The following is a 20,933-nucleotide window of genomic DNA, read 5'->3' as shown; positions in this document are numbered from 1 at the left end:
ACAGAGAAAGGGAGAGAACGCAGAGGTGAGCAAGGACTGAAGTGGGATCTGCTCTCACTGGGCCCCAATTCCTCCCCCTCCTTCTTCCCCACCTCACCCCTAAATGCTGGGGCGAGGGTCTGCTGGGGCCCAGAGCCATGAGGACTACAAGCTGAGGCTGGCCAGACACTGGAGACATCTACCTCTCCCTCGGGAACAGGACACAGTTAGAGAAATGAGCAGAGGCGCCTGAGAACAAAGCGTTCTCCTGTCGCTCCACAGCCTGCAAAGCAGCAACCACCCCGATGAGAACGATGAGAACGCCAGGGGCAGCCCTGGGAACCCAGAGCTAACATGAGAAGTGCCGTTTGCAACTTTCCAAGTCCCTGTAGCAAGTCTCACTAATTCAGCTGTGTGAATGGAGATGCTAAAAGGCCTGCCTTAATGAGCTGTTATGAGTCAGGTGTAAATAACACACTCATGGTGCAACTGCCAGGGGGAGGGCTGGGTCTGAAGGAAAGTTTATCTCAAGCGGGCGCCGCATCGTTCTCAGTAAACCACCTGCCTGGAGCCCCGCCCCCAACAGTGCGCTCAGCTCACCCCTGACACCCACAGGGGTGCGGTGGAGGGCCAGGGCCTGGCGCTAGGCTCTTCTCCGGGTCACAGTGATCTGGCCAGACACCAACCTTCTTTGGGAGCCCACAAGGCCTCAAGGGAAGGCGGAAACAATCTCACACCCAAAGGAGAGATGCCATCTCAGACCGCTCCCCATAGAGATGTGGTCACCACAGCCCGGGGCCTGCAGACAGCCCGCTGCCTTCTCCCCGCCCACCTCGCCTCCTATATCCTGAGTCACAAAGCCCATCACTGCCCACCCCAAGGTCTCCCACATCGGCTGGGGCCCCTGAGTAACTCCAGGGCACTGCAGTACCCCCCCACACACACACACCTCAACAGACACGCCCCAGGCCGAGCTCCTTATGACACTGCACCCACCCAGCCTCTCCTCGCAGGGAAGCAGCCATCAGACACCGGTCACCCAAGCTGGCATCTGCATGTCACACAGCTCCCGTGTGCCCAGCGTCCTCTCCCAGGCAGCCCAGGGGCTGCTGGGGGACAGGACCCCAGCTCCTCCTCTCCTGAGCCCACATCGCTGCCCGAGGTCAGGGAGGACCAAGAACACACTCCGCTTAATGCGCATGAGTGCGCCTGCCTGACGGTGAGGTCGTCCCTCTGCCTGGATCTGAATGGTGTGCGAGTGTGGACGCTGGCAAGTGTGGACGTGGGGGAGCGTCCTGTGTCCACTGCCTGGGGTGTCTCCCTGTGTGTCCGTGTGTGTCTCTCTGGGCCCCTCAGGGTCTCCAGATGAGTGGTGATGGCAATAACATCAGTTAACAATTACCACTGGGTATTAAAACGTGCCCAGGCCTGCACTAAGTGACTCCCCCGTGTATCAGTCGAGTCCCCAGTGACCCACCACATGCCTATTTGACAGACTTGGGGACAAAGGGGTGAGGGCCTTGCCCAAGGCCTGCAGCAGGGGTGAGTGATGGAGGCCGGGTGTGAAAGCCCAGCTGTGCCCCACCCGTGATGTCACACCCCCCACGTGGACCGGGCAGCCACGCCTGAGGAAAGCCTGTGTGTCCCTGTGTAGAGGTGGCGTGTGGTCCCATCCCCGCTTCCCTGGGAACAGCTATCAGCCTGTAGGGCAGCCGTGTCCTTGGTGCTCGTGTCCCAGGGAGGTCTGGGGCCCCTGCGGGGAGCGGGCGGAGCTGAGTGTGGCCTGAAGAGGCGCAGGCGAAACCCACCTTGGTCCGGATCGAAGATTTGGAAGAACTTGGGGCAGCTGACCAGGACTATCTCGCCCACGCGGGCGGGCTTCCAGCACGTGATGTTGTCCCACATCCCAGGGCAGCCTGTGGGGAAGAGAGCATGTGAGCCAGGCCCTGAAGTGGGCACCTCAGTGGGCTGGTCCCCTCAGCTCCCTGGACGGCCCCTAGGCCCAGCATCATGGGTGTGGGGAAGGCAATGGGACGGGAGTCCACCAGGAAAGGATGGGGAGGAGGGGAGGAGGGCACCCTGTGGACATTGTTTACTCGGGGGGGGGGGGGGGGGCGGGCAGAGGAAGTGCCCGTAATGACCATGACCGATCAGGACAGAGAGACGGAGGAGGAGGAGGGGGGAAGTGACAGCAGAGCATGGAGAGTCGCGAGAGGGTCGCATGCTGCAGAGGGGTCCATACACACTGGTGCAGAGAGGGCCTCTCTGCCAGGTAAGGTACAGCCAGTGGAACTGACCTCCCACCCCCCACCCCCCCCACCTCTCACCCCCCCACCTTTCACCCTCACCCCCCCACACACACACTCCCCACCCCCGGGGCTGCTGGGAGGAGTAATGAGTTCACACTCATTACCCAGCAGAGCGCCAAGCTCACTCCTCGCATGCCCCCTACTGTTATCATCAATAACTTCACGTCAATTAGGTGTCCCTGGAATCATTCCCTGGAGAGAGGCCTGCAAGGGGAGAAGGCAAGGGGAGAAGGCCAGCGGAGGGCCGCCAACAGGTCACAGAGGCAGCCTGGGCAGAGAGGGGCCTGGGCCGGCCTCATGAGCTCTGTTGGGTGCTGTGTGGACCAGAAGTGGTCTGTCTCTCAGAATTGACACCTGGCTATTTTGGAATTCATCCCCCATCACAGTAACGTATAGCATCCTACTCCTGGAATGACCAAGTCTGGGAGCTGGAAACACCATCGAAAGCTCAGAGGGCCCTGGCTGGTGTGGCTCAGTTGGTTGGGCATTGTCTCAGGCACCAAAGGGTCACCAGTTTGATTCCCAGTCAGGGCATATGCCCGGGTTGCAGGGTTTCTGGCTCAATCCCTGGTAGGGAACATATAGGAGGCAGCTGATCGACGTTTCACTCTCACATGATGTTTCTCTCTCTCCCTTCCTCTCTCTCTAAAATCAATAAAAGCATATTTTTTTAAAAAGAAAGAAAGCTCTGAGGACCACAAACCAAGATGGCAAGGTCACTGGGGGCCACATGCGAGGAACCGTGTCCCAGGTCTCACAGCAGGCCAGCCATTGATGGTTCCCGTCGCCCACCCCAGCAGGGCTCCAGCCGCACACGCCTGGTTGTGACATCTGGTGCTTGAAAGGGGACCCAGCAGCTCAGTGTGGGCTGCAGGGCCCCTGCTGGCCGGGAACAGTCACGGAGTATGGTCACGTCGAACGTCCAACCCATGTCCCAGGTGCCCCGTTAACAGATGTTCCCTTATCGTGGAACAGCGAGGCCTGGCACAGCCAGCTGCCACTGCCAGCTGACGTTCCTGAGGCCCTGGGGCACTTCAGATGGAGGCAAGCAGTCACAAGGACGGTGGGGCGGTGAGGGGCACAGGGCTCGGGTGAGGATGGCACAAGGAAGAAGGGGCTCACAGGGTGGGGGGCCCAGGCCTGGAGGCAGGGCAGGCGATTCATTCTCTTAGCTGTTTTCTGAGCTCCCGCCATGTGCCAGGGCTACAGAGGTGGAGATAACACTTGGGAAGTTTGCATTTGAGGGCCGAGAGTGGGAGAGGGCAGGGTGTCCCTCAGCTCTGCACGTCAGCCACGAGACTGGAGTTCTGTCTACTGCAGCCCAGGGCTCACTGCATGACTCCGGTAAGTCTCTACCCCTCCACCCTGCCTCAGTTTCCCTGTGTGCACACTGAGGGCTGGGTGTCTCTGAGGGTACTCCCAACTCTGAGCGACTAGAGCTCCAATCAGGAACAGAGATTTCACTCGAGATCTGCCAATGCCCAGAAGCCGGGGCGCCTCTCTGGCCCCACTGCCAGGACAAGTGTCTCCGAAGGCACATCTGCCAAGATTTCCAACAGGCAGTGAGATGAAGGTCTGGAGTGCAGGGGGGAAGTCGGAAATGGAGGAAGAACAGGGGGTCGTCAGCACAGGGATGCTCGGTGGGGCCATGGACCTGGCTGATCTGTCTCATGAGAAGGCCTAGATTTGAAGAGAAGAAGAGAGAAGAGCGCCTGGTCCCAACAAAAGAAGGCATGCCAACAGCAGAAGAGCAGCTGGCAGAGAAGACTGAGGAGGGGAGGCCAGAGGCAGGAGGAAACCAGGAGAGGTTAGTGACAGCAGCCAGGAACGCGTGCTTCCAGGCGGCGATGGTCCAGTGCATCAGCCACTGCTGAGAGGCTGAGAACGTTCCCTCCTCTCCTCGGCCCTGCAGAGCAGGTCGGGAATTGGAACGGCTCTGGGCCCTGGAGGACTCTCCACGGGGTCACCCCACCTCCCTATTCCTCTCCTGCTGTAGCCCAACTCTACACTGGCTGCCTGTGCCCTCCTGGCTCTGCCTCTCTCCCTCCCCCTCAAGCCTCTATGGAACTTGGTCAGAGGAATTCAGGCGGGAAGGGGGGGGGGGGGGCAGGGGGAGATGCCTGCGTGGTGGGAGAGGCCCCATCTCCCGGGCTGCTCCCACTAAGCCACCCACACAAAGCAGCAAGGAGCGGAAGCGCCTCGTGACAACAGCGGGAGGAAAGACCACTCGGGCAGGCTGAACAGAGAGGACGCGGGAGCCATTAGCCTCAATTGGAACAGAATGAGGCGCTCATCTCGGGTTGTCATGGTGACGATCCTGTCCAGTTCCACAGTGTGTTCAAAGCCGTGAGAGCAGAGGCACCGCAGGGACTCAGACAAGGCACAGTCGTCCCTTTGAGAAGCCGCCGAGGATGCATGCGTATACTAAGCCCCCATTTTAGCATACAGTTCGAGGGGAAAGCATGATTTCCATTTACTGAAAGTTATTTTTCCCCTCGAGCTCACTGGCTTTCAAAGTGTGGACCCCCAGACCAGGAACTCCACTGGGAACTCGCCAGAAATGCAGATGCCCAGGCCCCTCCAGACCCACTGAGTCAGAAACTCTGGTGCTAGGCCTAGCCATCTGTGTTTTAACAAGTGTTCCAGAAGATTCTGACGCAGGCTCAAGTCAGATTTGGGGAGCGAGGGGTCCCTGCAGACCCCATTCCTCCCCCATGCTGGGCGCCTGTTTAGTCTCACAGCAGCTGGGAAGTGCAGGCAAGAGGCTGATTCTGCTCCCAGGATGGGAGCCTGGGCCCAGCCCTGCAGTGGTTCCCTCCTCCAGGCCTCTCCTCTTCTGGTGGGGGTGGGGGGGGGGGGCGGGGGGGGGTGTGGCTGGGACCAGGCACTGTGCACCCTGGACTGGCCTCAGAGGCCGGTCAGAAGAGCAAGGAGCAGGCTTTCATCTTCTGTACAAGTCTCCTTCCTCTGCCCCTTCCAGGGCCACTGCAGGCGTCCCTCTTCCATCTCCTCCAGGGTCTGGGGACCCCCGAGGACCACACCTGACCGGCCCTGCTTAAAGGCAGGCCAGGCCTCCAGGCTGACAGAAGCCTGCAACCCTGCAAAGGGGAGGCTCTGGCTGGACTCACACGGGACAGCCAGGCTGCCTGGGCGGAGCAGAGAGCAAACAGGCCCACCCAGCAGGCAGGGCCTGTGACCTGCATGGGTCTGGGACCCTCAGGAGTGGAGAGTCAGGTTCCCACGCCCAGGGGCCCTTTTTCCTTCTCTCTGGCATAGGGCACTGCAGCACAAAGGGCACCCCTGGCAGGGGCCACAGACCTGGGGCCTGTCCCGAGCTGGCTCGGGCCCTCGGTGTAACTTGGCCAGGGACTGCCACCTCTGGCCTCAGCCTCTCTGAGTGTCACGTGACGGAGCTGGACTCCGTGTTGTCTTGAGTCCCACTTAGCATTCAGAGGTTTGGAATGAGGGACAAAAGCACTAAACACAACTCTTCAATAACAGTCCCAATAAACATCTTGAGAACATGCCGAGGCTGATGCAGACAGAAGCGCCGGGCAGAGAGGGCTTGCTTTCGCCCTCCACCACCTTGCTGACGCATCCTCCTCCTTCACCTGCCTGCTCAGCTTCCATGCCGCCCCCAGCGTGACCCTGTCCCTCAGCTTCCCTCTGGAGGTCACAATGCACATTACCACCTGGTGTTCTCTGGGGGGTGGAGGTCCTGGGAGGGACAAGGATTTAAGAGGTGCAGGTGCCTCCGTGTCCTCATCTATAAGACAGGGGTAATCGTAGAGCCTACCCTCCAGGTTGCTGCAGTCGGAGAAAAAGCACTAGTACAGTGCCTGGCACATGGAAAACCTATGTAAGTATTGGCTATTGTCCCACCTGCTTGTGTTAGTAGTGGAGCTTCTGAGGCACAGAGCTCTTGCCGCTGTGGTGCCCCCACCGAGGATGTTCTCCCCACTCACTCGCCCTCAGCTCTCACGTCAAGGGCCTACTGGTCCCTAGGGCCTAACTCGGGGGTTCTCAGACCAGCTTCTCGCCAGCATCACCTCGGAGCCTTTAAAGTCATGGTGACTGTGAGGGACTGTGGTTCTGGTTTGGATTATAGTGTGAGCACATTCTTCTAAAAGATCCTGATGATTCTGATGTGCAGCCAGGTTTGAGAACCACGGACCTAGTATAAATCTTGTCCATAAACCCTCCCAGAATTCCTCTCTTCCTCTCCTGAGCATACCTGGGGTGCAGCCTCTCCCAGCACTGGCCTGCCCGCTCCTGGGAGGGTGTCCATCCTCACCTCTGTCTCACGCTCACGTCGCCCCTGTGGGCTAGCCTGCTTGTCCTCCCCCAGCTGGGGCTCCACAAACATCTGTGCAATAGCCCCGCCTCCCACCTCTACCCTTTCCTCCTGGATGCTTCTTATGCCCCACCCCACATGCCCCTGACACCTGTGATGCAGGAACAGAGGCCCTGGGCTAGGAGGCAGGACACCTGGGCTCCAGGCCCACCTCATGGTCCCATTTCCCAGCTCCCAGACCAGAGCCTTGGGCCAGATACCAGTTTGGTCTCCTACAACTGGGCACCTGTTTGGGGCCCCTGCCTCAGTTTCCCTGGCTGGTGAGGCCTAGAATCCACTTCCAGCCTCAGTTAGGGCTGAGCCAGAGCTCGGCTGGAGGGCAAGCGAGTCCAGCATGGCCGGAGCAGCTCTATTAGCAGTTAATGTTCACTGTCTGGCCAGGGAGCTTGGCCTAGAGGGACCGTTACACATAACTGGGCTGCAGATTAATCGAGTATTTAAGCAGATGGTGCTCAGAAGAGCTCCCTATAAGCAAAGAGGATCCAGAGGGAGAGGTGGATCCTTCTCATCTGGGCAGAGAGCCCCACCCTCCAGCGACGGAGGTGTAAGTGAGGCTGGCCAAGACTCCAGGGATGCACCCACCCCCAAGTCCCTGGCTTCCCACACAGACCCTCTCCCTGGTCGCTGGGGGTCAGGAAGTCCAGGGTGCCCTTTCCCTGTGGGCCTCAGCGTCCTCTCTGCACAGCGAGGGAGTTAGGAGGAGGGGGCCACACAGGACCCCTGGTTCTCAGGCAGGGCCACGCCACTGCCTGGAACATCTGGAAATGCTACGAGGCATTCCGGGTTGTCACTGGGATCAGGGGAGCCTGGCATCTGATGGGGAAACAACGGCTGCTAACTGTCCTCAGTGCGTGGCCGCTCCCGCAGAGGAGGCAGCACCCCGCCCCGGGAGGAGTACTGCCCAGACAGGCGGAGGTGGGTTACCGCTGCTCCCTCGTCTCTGGCTTCTGGTGGAGTGAGCAGAGGAAGTGGAAAGGGACCCTGCTTTGGGTTGCCCACCTGCTCTCCAGTTCGGGCACCTCCAGCAGCTGTGTCCCTGCTGCTGCCAGGCCCAGGCCGTCTGCTAACGAGCTCTCTGACAGCCAGACCCAGCTCTAGCCCAGCCCCCTGGGATCTAAGGTAGCCACACCCAGCCACTCAGAACACTCCCACAGGGAGGCATCCAGGGCAGGCTGTCCCCAACAAGGGCAACCCAGTGTCGCTGCCCAGAGCACATCCAGGACTTCACTGCCCTACAGGGCTCTCTGAAAGACCCGGGGACCCGTCCCCTTCACCTTTCTTCCCAAGGTGGCCGCAGGCTGGGGCACCAGTTTTAATGGCTATGGACGTGCTGGGATACCATGTCCTCCCCGCCAGCCTACTCACCATGGGAGGAGGCGTTCAAGCCCATCAGCTCGTTGGCCTTCCGGATCTTCTCCAGGCACAGGACCTGCTCCTGCTTGAACATGCAGTCGGAGTGCATGGCGGCCATCTACAGGGAACAGAAGGGATGGTGGGAGGGAGCAGCAAGGCTCACTATAAGCCCTGGGGCCGGGGGGGAGGGGCAGAAGCAGGATGGGGATAATGACAGAAACTTCAGGGCCAGCAGGGACCCTGACATCCACTCTGTCACAGACACCATGAGGTTCTTCTTTACCAACTCAAAGTGTGGCCTTGGGTAGATCCCACCCTGACCCTGGGCCTCAGTTTCCAAGTCTTATAAAAGCAGCAGCAAACACAGATATAGCACTTTATGACCTTCATACTCTATTCTGCCATATACTATATGTGTATACATATATATCCAGAGGACTACAAGGTAGGTAGTATTTTTGCCATTTTTCATTTTACACATGTGAAACTTAAGCCCAGAGATGTTAAGTAACTTGCTCAAAGCCACACAGCGTAGTAGACTATACAGCCAGGATTCGGCCCCAGACAGTGTAGCCCCAGAAGCCACAAGGCTACTGCTACACTTTAGGGGAGCCAGCAGGGGCTGGGGGAGAGGAGGGGCTGATCGCTCATTGTCTCTCTCCTCTGGGGGCTGGGGAAGGAGGTGCAGGTGGGGAGCAGTGGCAGCATTCAGTGGGCCTATGAACCACTCCCATTTACTCTTGCCCCATTTTACAGAAGAGGAAACTGAGGCTCAGAGAAGTTAAGAAAACTCCTGCCCAAGGTCCCACAGCTGGTTAGTGGCAGATGCTGGATTCAAGCGCAGGAGCAAGTAACTTCAAAGCCCTGGCATTGCTGTCGCCACTAACTCAAAATTTGGGGGCAGGAGCGGTTCTGTAGGGGGATGTCGGGAGCATGGAGGCAGGCACATCCAGGACTCCCATGCTCAGTCTAGCCCCGACTGTTCACAGAGGTGCAGACGGCTTCCAGGGTGGGGAACAGGCTGTCTGAGGCAGGGCAGAGGCAGGGCTCTGATCCAGATCTCGGAGAGAGCTAGAGCCACTGCTGGTGTGAAGTCCCAGCTTGGGGCAGGGACCAGGGCCTGGAACCCTCCCCACCGCCCTCGCTCTGGGAGAGACATGAGCAGAGAGCAGGCACCTGAGCTCTGACCTGGCAGACTGGTGAGCAGGGGCCTGGGATCAGAGAGCCTCCTGCAGCCTGGCCGGGGCCCTGCAGTGCGCAGGATGCACAGCGCTGAGACTGCCCACGTCAGTATCGCGTTACATTCCTAAACTGTGTAAGGATTTCTGGCCAAGTCAGTTGAAGGCCTTGAGGATGGGACACCCTTTCTAATTCACAAAAGTGCTGGATGGTCCAGTGGGGGTGCCAGCAGAGATACCAGCTGAGGGCAGGCCAAAGACAGGGTTCTCTGGGGTGGGCGCTCGGGTGAGCTGGGGGCTCCAGCTGGTGGGGGGAGGGGGGACAGGGTATGGACCTGGGGCCTTACCAGAGGCAGCAGCAGGAGAGCAGCCAGGGAGGCCCATACGATGCTGGCCATGGCGCTTCTCAGCCACAAGGAGGCTCAGGCCAGCACCGCTCACCTCCCACTCAGAGCAGCCGCTGGTCAGCCCCAAGGTGCCTAGGGTTCGAGAGAGAGGAAAGGCATGAGTCCTGCGGGATAGCCTGCTCTTCCCCCCCCCCCCCCACCCCCATGCCTCCCCTTCCCGCGACAAGGCTCTCAGCCTCCACAGGGAAGCCCTCATGCCTTCGTCCCTGCTGTTCTTCATTCTCTGTCCCACAACCACCTGCTGAGCACCCACATCTGCTAGGCACAGAGGACACGGTGGGAGCACACCGGGCAGGCCCCCAGGGGACCACTGGGGTGGTGTGGGTGGCCTTCTCCTCTGCGGCAGGCGGCTGCCTCCCCCATCTCCCTCCACAACAGCTTTAGCTGTCACGCGTGTGCCCGCCTGTCCCTCTTGCTCAGGTGAGGGCATGTGAAAGTTCCCACCTATGGAAGGGGCGGCAGTGACATGTCCACATGTCCTTACAGCATCACACGCTGTCCTCCTGCTCCTACGCTCTTCCCAATGCCGGACCCACCCGCTCTGACAGGGCAGCCAGGATGACCCCTGAGCGGTGGGGGCAACACTCCGGGGGGAACCGGGATGCCTGAGGGAGCTCGTGGAGTGGGACCACCCCAGCTCCAGGCTGCTACGTGAGACAGGAGCACACCTCTAACCTGCTCACTCACGGAAGGTCGCTTGGTTCCAGCTGCCGAGCTGGTCCCCTAGCCCCACAGCCTCCTGCACCGGCCTCCGCCAGCTGGGCCTCCAGGCCAGAGCCCTCACCTCCGACACACACAACAAAGCGGCTGCCGAGGGAGCTGGGCCTCCGCACTGCAGGGGCGCCGGGTCCTCCAGGACTGAGGCCGACAGTGTGTGGGGAGTCCAGTGAAGAGGCTGGGGAGGCCCACACAGTCTCAGGGGATGAGTCTGGTCGCCTTGAAAACTGATCGTTAGCACATAGTCCCATCCACCCAGGAGCCCCGCACCTGGAAGTCTCTCCTGGAGAAACCTTTGCACTTGAACAGAAATTGGCACGGTGAGGTTACTCACCGCAGCACCATTGACAACAGCATCCACACAAAGCATGGGCCACAAGGCCTCCATCCCATCCCGCAGGCACTGTTCACAGGCCCGGCACAGCCATACAATGCAATACGACTCAGTCATTTAAACGTATGTTTATTACTATTCAATTACAGAGTGATTGAGGAGACCCGTGTCAGGGTCACCCCTAGCCCACAGGTGCCTGGTTCGGGAGGCCCATGGGCACTACATTCGGACCACTAGCCTTGCACACACCCACCAGCGGGCAGAGCTGCCGTTACCCTAGGGCCGTTGTGCCCAGGCTCTCTGCCCATCCATGCCTCCCTCCCTCTCTCTCTGCCCCTCCAAGCTGCCCTCAGCCCCTCCAAGCTAAACTGGGGGACAAACAAGCACCCAAAGCAGTGAAAGAAAAAGAGCCACAGGCAGGCTCCATGAAAGGGGCCCGTCTTAGCCCCCTGCTGCTCTGCCTGCTTAGGGCCCACTCAGAGATGCTGAAGGCGGCCTCTGTACCCAAGAGTTGCTCTGAGAAGCCCAGTGGCCATGGGGATGCTGGCCCAGCCTCTGCCCTGTGGTTCAGGAAAAGCTACCCGGGCTGGGCAGTCCCTGGCCAGCACCTCTGGGTGCCAGCTGTGTACAGGACTCTCCCATCCCTGCTGTCACAGGCTGCCTCTGGATGACCTGGCACGAGCAGTCCCCGGAGGCTGGGTCACCTCCACTATCCCTGGGGAGCTCCAGGCCCTGTCCAACATGCCTGGCGGGACCATGGGAATGCCTGCCGACCCTCAGCAGATGCAGGAGGCCGGCTCTCCCCACCAGCAGAGGGCTCCGAGGAAAACCACAGGCAGAGGACTCTGAGATGTGGAGCTGACTCTCAGGCACGTAGGCCAAAGGATGGTGATGTGCAGTCAGGGAGGCCTCCACCCAAGACAAGGCCTCCAGTACCTCTGCCAGCCCCTCTGACCCGGAGGCCAGCAGCCAGGGCCAACTCTGGTCCCAAAATGCACTCTAACCTATTAGCCCTGCGTTCAACCTGGGCTGCCCCACCCCCGCCCCCCGCAACCACTGAGGTGTGTTTAAAATACCCCTGCCCAACTGAGCGGGGCGCTCTAGGGCCGGGACGGGCCTCGGGGCTGATCAAAGCTCTCCAGGTGACTCTCTCTCTCACATAGAGCAGAACCACGAACTTGTTTAACCTCCATCAGCACCAAGACTGCTAGCCCCGAAAGGACAGTGGCTTCCTTGGCTCTGGTTGTTCTACAGGCAAGCAGGTGGCAGCCAGCAAGCAAGGGGTTAGTCTATTGAAGACTGGCCGATGGCCGATTCCCTCTCTCTCTCTCTCTCTCTCTCCCTCTCTCTCTCTCTCTCACACACACACACACACACAGACACACAGACATAGGTCCACAGAGAAAATCATAAAGACATTTATCCCCAGGGCACCCACTTGAAAGCATCAATACAAAATACAAACAGCCCTGTGTGGAATACACAAAGGAGGAGAGGAGGAGATGCCTTCAGGGGCTGACAGACCACCACACACACACACACACACACACTCCTTCCCAGCAACGCAGAAGCACGCTCACCCAACCGAGAACAAAGATGTGTGCAGATGCAATCACACCGGTATGTTTATCAGCCTCGTGACACATATCATAACGCACTTACACACACTCATTGCGCAAAGGCACTCAGCTAGGTAGAGCCAACGAGATCTGTCTGGATTCTGATGCAGAAGGGACACACGCAGACATACGCACTCCAGGCCTGTGCGTGTGCACACACGTATGTTCACGCGGGGAGGCGGACAGGCAGGTGCTCACCCCGCTCCCGGCAGAGCAGCTCTGCGGCCACCACTGCAGTGGACTGAACACACGCTGGAGACCCACTATCCCCCAGTGCCCTGCTTTGTCACCGGGCTGTCCAAGCCCAGGGACATAGCGTGGACGGGTGGGATCCGCTCAACAGGAGCCGCCTGTGGAACTAGGCCTGGCCAGGTTCCCGATTCCCACTATTGTCCTCTCTCTCTTTCTTTTATTGAGATGTAATTGATATGGAACATTATATTAGCTTCAGGCATCCAACATAATGATTCAATAGCTATATATTGCAAGTGATGGCCACATAAGTCTGGTAAACATCCATCACCTAGTTACACAATTTTTTCCTTGTGATGCCAACATTCATGACTTATTCCCTTAGCCCACTGCTGTCCTCACGTATTCACCCTCCCCCACTACATCCACCCCTGCCCAACTGGATGCGGACACACCAGCAAAAGACCCCAGAGGCTCCCAAGCCCTGGCTTTCCCACTCCCCCACCTCCACTGGGGACCTCAAGGGTCACCTCCTGCAGCCTCTCTAAGACGGCGACCTCCTCTGCCCCCCCCCCACTACCGGGCTCCCCACTTTTCCCCCAGCACCCTTGCTGGACAGCTCTCAGAGTTTACAATATTAGACCACCTGCCCCAAACCTGGTACTCCCCTGGGCCATGCGAATGGCTCTTCTGCCCTGTAGATGCAACCCTGGGTCTGCCAGCAGCTGTCCCTCCTCGTCCTGGCTGCCTCCCTCCTCTGACTCTCCCCAACTGCCAGCGACCCCCTCCTTCAGGGTGGACCTGGGCCGTTTGGCCCAGCCACACAAGTGGTCAGGATGACCTGGTCACCGATCTTCCCAGGCTCGCTCTTGGGTCCAGGCTCTGCTGGAGCAATTTAGCACCTGATCTGAGGACAAGAAACCCTATCTCCTGACATTTACTGTGGTGGACTTAAGGACAAGACACTTAGCTCTTCTGCGCTTCAATTTGATTATCTGTAAAATGGGAATAATAGTAATATCTACCTCATAGATATTGCTGTGAGACACCAACAAATTTATACAGTATTAGCCTGGCTCCCAGTAAGGACTACACATATGTTAACTATTATTCTCTTACCACTTGTGTTCAGGTTTTTGCACTATCTTGCTGACACCTCTATCCCCACAGCCCTGTGTAACATTCAAAATGGAAATAGCTGGCCAGCTGCACCTTTCTTTACTAATGACTAACATTTATTAAACATTCAGTATGTGTCAGGCACGCTTCCAAGCAATAAATACGCATTAACTCATTTCACCTACTCAAACCTGTGAAGTAGTTACTAGCATTATCCTCACTCACGCGATAGCTGGGGCCACTGAGGCACAGAGAGGCTATGCAACTTCCCTAAGGTCACACAGCAAATACGTGGTAGAGCTGGGAAGTGAACCCAAGCCACCTGGCTCCAAAGGTTGTGCACTCCATCCCTATGCTCCTGCCAGCCTCTGCTACTGCTGAGAGATCAGCTCAAAACCCACTGATAGCCCATGAGTGACCCTTCTCTCGCCCTTGGGGACTGGTCAGGCCTTCTGCTGTCCCCGGCCCATACTTCTCTCCTTAGGAAGCTGCAACTATAAGCACAGCATTTCAGACCTCAAATGGACTTTAAAAGCCACCTCCCAGTGGTTCTGAGTTACCTGTGGGGAAACAGACTAGAGAGGGGGCGACACTCCCCAAAGTCACCCAGTGCAGAGCGTGGCCCCGGCCTGGCAGGAACGGGCATGTGACAGATATCTGGGCTGGAAGGGAGTCCGCTCCCCCATCCAGATTTGGGAAGGCCTGCCCTCCTCAGGCCCCATCAGCACAGCCACAGACCTGGATGGGGAACTGACAAGAGCAGCCGAGTCCTCGGATGAGCCACTTTGCCAGACACACGCGAAAACAGCGTCATCAGTCAGCACACCGGGCCAGCGGTAACTCACCGGGCTCCCCACTTTCCTCAGAGACCCTCCAGCCACCCTCACTGCCCCACCCCCTGTAGCACTCTTTCTACAGCACCGCAGCTGCAGAGGGCTCAGCTCCTGGGACGGGACACTCCCTGCTCTCCAGCGGCTGGTCCAGGTCCCTCGGGAGAAGCTCTAATATCTTTCCAGTGTGTCTTTCCAGGCATTCTTTAGCCTCCTGGGTGCCCCCATAGTAGGAGAGCAGCACCTCACCCTCCCCTTCCAGGGGGGCACACAGGTTTCCCTGTGGTCGCCCTCCTGGTGGAGGCGGGCACAAGCCTGGGCACAGGGTGAATGGGAAAGGAGGCTCCGGTGAACCCCAGTGATGTGATGCTGATTTGTTTTCAGTCCTGAATGTGGTCTCCAGGGGTCCTCAGTGTGGGAGGTTCATCACATGGACATAGCGGAGGCCTGTCTGGGTTGGGGCACTCAGGCCAGGTGGGGATCCTCTCCGGGCACTGACCCACGAAACAGAGGGGCCCTCTGAGCTCCAGGCTGAGTGGAGGGTGGCATCCCAGGCCCCCTAGGGCAGCTCCAGCCCTTAGCACTCTGCCCCTCTGTTCTTCAACCTCTTACATCACCTCTCCCTTCCAGCCCAGGTCTTGGCAGCCCCTCCGGCGGGTCAGATCCAGCCCGTCACCCAGTTTTGGACGGCCAGTGAGCCAAGAATGATGCTTACAGTTTTAAATGGTCAGGGAAAAAAATGAAAAGACTCCCATCTCACGACACATGAAAACTATGAAATTCAAAATCTCAGTCCATAAATAAGCGCATGAAACACAGCGATGCCCATTTGTTTATACGCTGCAACCGCAGAACTGAGTGGCTGAGACAGTATGTGGCCAGTGAAGCCTAAAATACAGACAATCCGGCCCTTTGCAGAGAGCTCACCAGCCCTTGTCCTCGTCTCATGCCACACGCACTTCCTGCATTCAGTTCCCGTGCACCTGGGCTTGCATTAGGAGGATTCTTGTAGCCTTCCCTGGGCAAACGTCGGGGTCCCAGGTACATCTAGATCTGAGGGTGTGTTCCCCAATGTCCATTTGTCTTTCTGCTGTCACATGTTCTGTCCCAGCTCTCTGGCCGGTGTCACGGGAAGCCTTTATGCTTCCCCGGCTGTGTGTCACCCCCTCTTTGTGTGTCACTGTGGGGGTGGCTGTCACCATGTGCCTGTGACGGCATGTGCCTGTGACGGCATCCAGGGCTCAGTACAAACACATCGCAGTTGATTTGCTGCCTGCGTGTTGCCTGGCAGCTGGACCACTAGGCCCAGCCGTTAAGACTCCGGACTCGGATTCCTCTGTTCAGAGGTGGCCGAGGCTTCCAGGGCCTCTACCCTCCCAGAGCAGAAAATCCCCGAGGCAGCCCTGTCTGGGGCACCGGACTTCGGTTCACACGCCTCCCGGATGAGAAACCCATTGTCACGCAGGTGTAGGCGTCATGCCGGGTGGCCTTCCTGGTACTGCGCTGAGCCTTGGCTCTGCCCTCTGACAGACAGCACCAGGTGTCTGTCCTCCCCTTAGCCACTGCCAGCCCTTGGTCAATGACCTGTAGACCTGAGGCCACGTCCCCAGAAAGAAAGCCACCTTAGTGCCTGTCTTTCCTAGCCCCTTGGTTCCATATGCTGACTGTAAATATCCATTTTGGGTGTCTGCTTATTCAACACAAATTGAGAGAGCATCCCAACGTAGGGGCCTGGCCGAGAGGGTGGCCGCAGGAGAGAAAATGGGTTCTGAAGCTTCTCCAATGTCAACCCCCTGCCAGTCTTTAGCCTGATTAGCCCTGAGAATGCAGAAAAGCGTCCTTCCAGAGACTCCCCACAGCCATGTCCCCTCATTGTGAACAGGGGGGCAGACTCCCGGGTCTTGTCCCAGACGCAGAACCGCGGGTGAATTGCCCATGGCGGGGGAGGAAGGGATGGGCCGCCTCCCTGGTCACCCCACACACACTTGTTGATGGATTGGTTGGCAGATCTGGCACAGGGCCTGTCTCTAATTTAGACGTTCAAATTGCAGCTTGTGTCCAGACTGGCACCTCTGCCTGCCCTCTCCAAGGTCAGTGGGGATCAGGAGCCCGATTCATCTGTACGTGTGAGCTCTACCAACACAACCCACCTGCACCCAGCACCCAACTCAGATTGGGGCCTCCTGGGAGAATCTGGGTGCTGCTGCTACCCCCACCCCACCCCCCAGGCTCAAACAGTGTTTCATCCCCTTCTGAAGCCCACAGCCACTCAAATGCCTCTAGCCTGGCCTTCAGGATCCTTCTCCGCCTGGGCCAACGGCAGCCTCAAGGCAGGTAGCTCGCCACAGATGTGTGTGGCCCCATCCCTCCCAAGCCCCCTTCACCAGCCCCCCACCACACAGGGCTGCTCACAGGAAAAGCCAAATGCGTGCCTGGTTTTTTGTTTTTGCGTGCGTGGGTTTATTTAGAGGGGGGCTTGGTGGGACACTGTGAGGCTGGGGGAGGTGGAGAAAGGGGAACTGACGCACTTGCATGAAAAGCATGCACATGGCCTGAAGCATTAGTGGGGAGTCTCCCCTCGACCTCGTACCCCCCTCCAGCACCTTCCAAAGGAGGCCTGAGCTCCTTCCAGGGGCCAGGCTCCACTCCCCAGCTCCATGTGAAATAGAATCAGCTTCTGCTGGGCTCCCTTCTGAGCATCTAGCTCCATCCATCGGAGCCCTGGCCCCTTCTGATGCCCCAACTCACAAGATGAGGCCCCCTCCTCCCACCCCTGCCGCAGGACCTGTGCCTTTAAGGCAGCAGGCAGGGGTCTCGGTCAGGCCCACTTCAGCCTGGCAGGCAGGTGCCCTTCTCCCACAGGCCCCGATGGCGTTTCCGGTGGGACCACCAAAACCATCCTGACCCAGCCCCTCCACGCTGCGGGAAACCGAGAGACAACAATCCCAAATGTGTCCCCAAGCGGGGATTCTATTCTGGCCCCTATCCCACCTCCTACCGAGCACATCGCTTGCTCAGCCCTCAAACCTCCTGAGACCTGCGGCATCCAGCCCCCTGGGGACCCTCGGCGTCACCTTCCCAATTCAGCAGCGCGTCCTTGTGCCTTGGGAGTAGAGAGGCAGGTGCTTATGGTCCTTATAGGTCTCTCTGGCCGCAGTGCGTTCCCAACCCGAGGTCCTCTCTTCTGGCACCGGAAGGGGAAGGGGCGAGAGGTAGCTAGGTCGACCCCAGCCGCTAAGGGCTGTAGGGACCCGTCGCCCCAAGAGGTGGGGGTGTCAGACTGTCCCGCAGGAAGGCAGCAGCGACGGGAGGGGGCTTCATTTTAGATTCGGAGGCTGGCCCCGCGCTGCCCTGGCCCGCTCTGGAGGAGGGGGTCCGCAGTCCCCAGGGGCGAGGATTCTGGGGTCTGGGAGGGGGACAGGGTGTGGAGGCACAGGGGCAGCGGGGCGGGCCTTACCTGCTCCCGGCGGGGCCTGCGGGGATGCGGGGATGCGGGGATGTGGGCTGCTGCGGGTCGGCTGCTGCGGGTCGGCCCGGGCAGACTCCGGGGATGGGGAGCTTGTGCGCCGAGGAGTGCGCGCCGATCGCGCCTCGGCCGGCCGCCCGGGGCCGTGGGTCCCTGCCCGGCGGCGTGTGCGTGGGGACCGCACTCGCCTACAGCCGCCGCTGTCACCGCCCGAACGCCGTGGCCCACGCCGTCCCTCTCCCGCCGCGCGCCGCTCAGCCCGGTCTGCTCTCCGGTAGAGGCGCCGCCTCCGCCAAGCTGCGGGCTGGAGGGAGGCGACAGACCACCACCTCCCCCACCCCCACCCCCACCCCACGCGCTCCGCAGGCTGGGCTGGGGTGCAGGCCAATGGGCGCCCGGGGGAGGGCTTAGGCCGGAGCGGTGGTGCCTGGGGAGCGGGACCCCGCCCAGGCAGACACCAGCGAGAGCTGAGAGCTGCACGGCGACCCGGGAGGACAGGATGCGGGGGACCACTCCCCCTTGGTCGCCGGGCTTCGAGTGGTGCCTTCCCCAGGGCTCACCGCCCTCCTTTTTATCCTCCCCAAGGTATCCAGAGCGTGAAAGCCCTGTTCTGTCTCCCTCCCACAGCCTCACGATTCCGTGTCTGCTCCTCCTCCTCCGTGAAGCCTTCCTTACCCGGCAAGTCCTGACTCTCCTGGGTAGGTGTCCCCGCAGCCGCGGCCTGAAAAGGTCAGCTGGCTTTGGGGAGCCTGCCTGGATGTCGTCAAATGTGATCTCCTGGGGAATGCCTCTATGTTCAGGGAAGTGGTAGGGGCGCACAGGGGGGCCTCACGCAGCTTAATCGGGAGTCGGACTCCTGGCTGGCTCCATAAGCTCCGTAGCTGGATGGCTTTGAGCCTCAGCTTCTTCATGTGCCTTGACATACCCCATAGGTTTTCCCTGATCTTACTTCTCCGCTGAAGAACACGTGACTATTGCTGCTGTTATTGTGATCCTCCTGAACCTCCTCCTGGTACAGATGGGTAAACTGAGGCTTAATAAGGAGAACTAAACAGATCATGCAGCCAGAATCGGTGGTGGAGCCAACTCTTGAGAACCCACTCCGGGGCCACGTATTCACCCTCTGCCCACCCCAACCGTCCATCCCTGCTCTGGTCACTGCCCCACATGTCAGCATGCCAAGAACTCCCTACAGAGACAGACACACACACACACACACACACACACACACACACACACATTCATCTTCTGCAACCAGGCTCTGGCCTTCCCCATTTACATCAGCTATTATCCACCCTCCCTGTGGGCCCGAGTCTTGCTCTGGCCACCTTGCTGAGGAAGCCTGAGGGAAGCAGAGCGATGCGAGACTAGGGTTCTCCCTCGAGGACCCCCATCCAACTGAGGAGAAGAGGACCGGAAGATAGAGCAGGAGCCCATAATGGAAACTACAGGAAGTACCTGTGGCTCCAGAAAGATTTGGGGAGTTCCCCGGGTCCACACAGTGGGCCGATGGTTTCTTTTCACTGCATAGTGAGCACTGGCCCCTGGTACACCCCACTGCTGGTCACCAGGACTCACATGCCTTTCCGTCCAGGAACGCTCCCTGGTCAAGGAGAACATCAGGCTTCTGCATCAGAAAAAGTGAACCCCTCTGGGAAGAAGAGGGCCTGGTGCTGTGCTAGTCAGTCAAGCAGCTAGGCTAGGACTTGCCTCTGGACCTGGCTTGTTGCCCTAACCCCTGGGAGCCTGCTTCCTTCCTTTGGACAGCCCTGGCATTGTGAAGATCAAATGAGATGTGGAGTGTGAAAGTGCTCTGTAAACTGTGAATGGTCCTCAGAGGGGAGGGGAGGCTGCAGGGGCCTCAGAGTCAGGAGGGAAACGCGGAGTGAGGAACACGGGGGGCCTGGAGTGGACGGCAGGGTGAGATCAGAGTCGTGTACGGCAGGCCAGTCCACCCTGGAACTGTCCGTGGGGCTGGAGGCACTCCAGCCTTGGCTCTGAGGTTTCATTCAGTTCCAGGTTTCTTCCCTTTTCCACACTCTGAGTTCCCAGGTCCCACAGTGGGTCCTGTATCCCATGCACTCTGACCTACATCCCCAGACGTATGTCCTGGTGAGGGCAGTGAGCAGGCTGGCATGGGCACGCCTTCCTGTCTGCCTAGGCAGCAGCCGACCAGGGCAGAAGCCCAGCCATGCTTTGCTCACAGCCTTTCTGTCACCTCTTCTCGTTTTGCTTCAAGGCCCTGGCCAGAGGGTGAGCACATGCAGGGGGCAGTCAGGGCTCCAGGTACCACTGTGCAATTTGTGCCCCACACAGAGGGATGTGGCCAAGGGGTGAGTGGGGTTAGAAGTTCAGCTCCTGCTCTGGCCACTCCCCACCAGTCCTGGCACACAGAGTCCACCCAAAAGGGACCGGTTTCTAGTAAGTTCGGGGGGGGGGGGCGCGGGGGCACCTCTCTAATCTCCCAAGGTGCTACAGGGGCCACCAGTCCTTATAGATGGATCTCATGCGAGCCCCACCTCGTAGCATCAGCCCATAGAGATGCAAAAATGAACATCAGAGCTGGGATCCAGGGGTTTGTCTAGTCCCCTTCCCTATAAATGAAGTGCCTAAGCCCAAAGGGGCACAGGACCAGCCCAGGACATACAGGGAACTTTCGGATTGGAACTGAAGCCCGTGTCCTAGTGCCCACCTCAGCATTCTCCCTGGTGGGCTGTCCCCCCTCGTACTGGAGTCCAGGCTGGGCTTCCTTGTCCTGGACTACTTTCTGCCCATCCAGGCTTATGGCTGTGGTCCTTCCAAACCACCGTGGTTCTTCTTGAGCAGGACACACTCCAGCCGCTTCCGTTCCCCAGACCGGGCCTCCCCAGGACAGAGCCAGCCTCTCCCTCTTTTTCCAAACCAGCCGCCCTTACTCACCCTGCCTGCCTGGCTTCAGAACCACCCGAGGCTGAGGGACCAGCCTTGGGAATGGCCTCCCAGAAGGACCCCTTGCATGCCTTCTCCCCCCTCGGGAGGAGGCTGGGGTCTCCTCAACAGCTCTCCCTTCCCCGAGGTGCTCCCTGCCTCAGCTCCT

General features: G+C 59.2%; 1 protein-coding gene across 6 annotated transcripts in view; it reads right to left on the bottom strand.

The window, feature by feature from the left end:
* ADCYAP1R1 (ADCYAP receptor type I) overlaps nucleotides 1–18,087 on the bottom strand; it is a 44,802-nt gene extending 26,715 nt beyond the window's left edge. For 4 of the 6 annotated variants that reach the window (XM_070424527.1, XM_070424524.1, XM_070424528.1 and 1 more), the window contains exons 1-4: nucleotides 17,849–18,087; nucleotides 9,521–9,652; nucleotides 8,008–8,113; nucleotides 1,788–1,895 (exon numbers count right to left, since the gene is read on the bottom strand). In XM_070424527.1, the coding sequence (XP_070280628.1) occupies nucleotides 1,788–1,895; nucleotides 8,008–8,113; nucleotides 9,521–9,571 (265 nt within the window). In that variant the 5' untranslated portion in view covers nucleotides 9,572–9,652; nucleotides 17,849–18,087. Of the gene's footprint in view, nucleotides 1–1,787; nucleotides 1,896–8,007; nucleotides 8,114–9,520; nucleotides 9,653–17,465; nucleotides 17,576–17,848 lie in introns of all 6 variants that reach the window. The other 2 variants (XM_070424526.1, XM_070424525.1) reach the window with 2 other exon arrangements.
* Between the last annotated feature and the right edge of the window lie 2,846 nt (nucleotides 18,088–20,933).

Source organism: Myotis yumanensis, unplaced genomic scaffold (genome assembly GCF_028538775.1).
Source record: "Myotis yumanensis isolate MYYU_CA2020_CCGP unplaced genomic scaffold, mMyoYum1.0.hap1 SCAF_9, whole genome shotgun sequence".
NCBI lineage: Eukaryota > Metazoa > Chordata > Mammalia > Chiroptera > Vespertilionidae > Myotis > Myotis yumanensis.
This window is presented reverse-complemented; position numbering and strand designations above follow the sequence as displayed.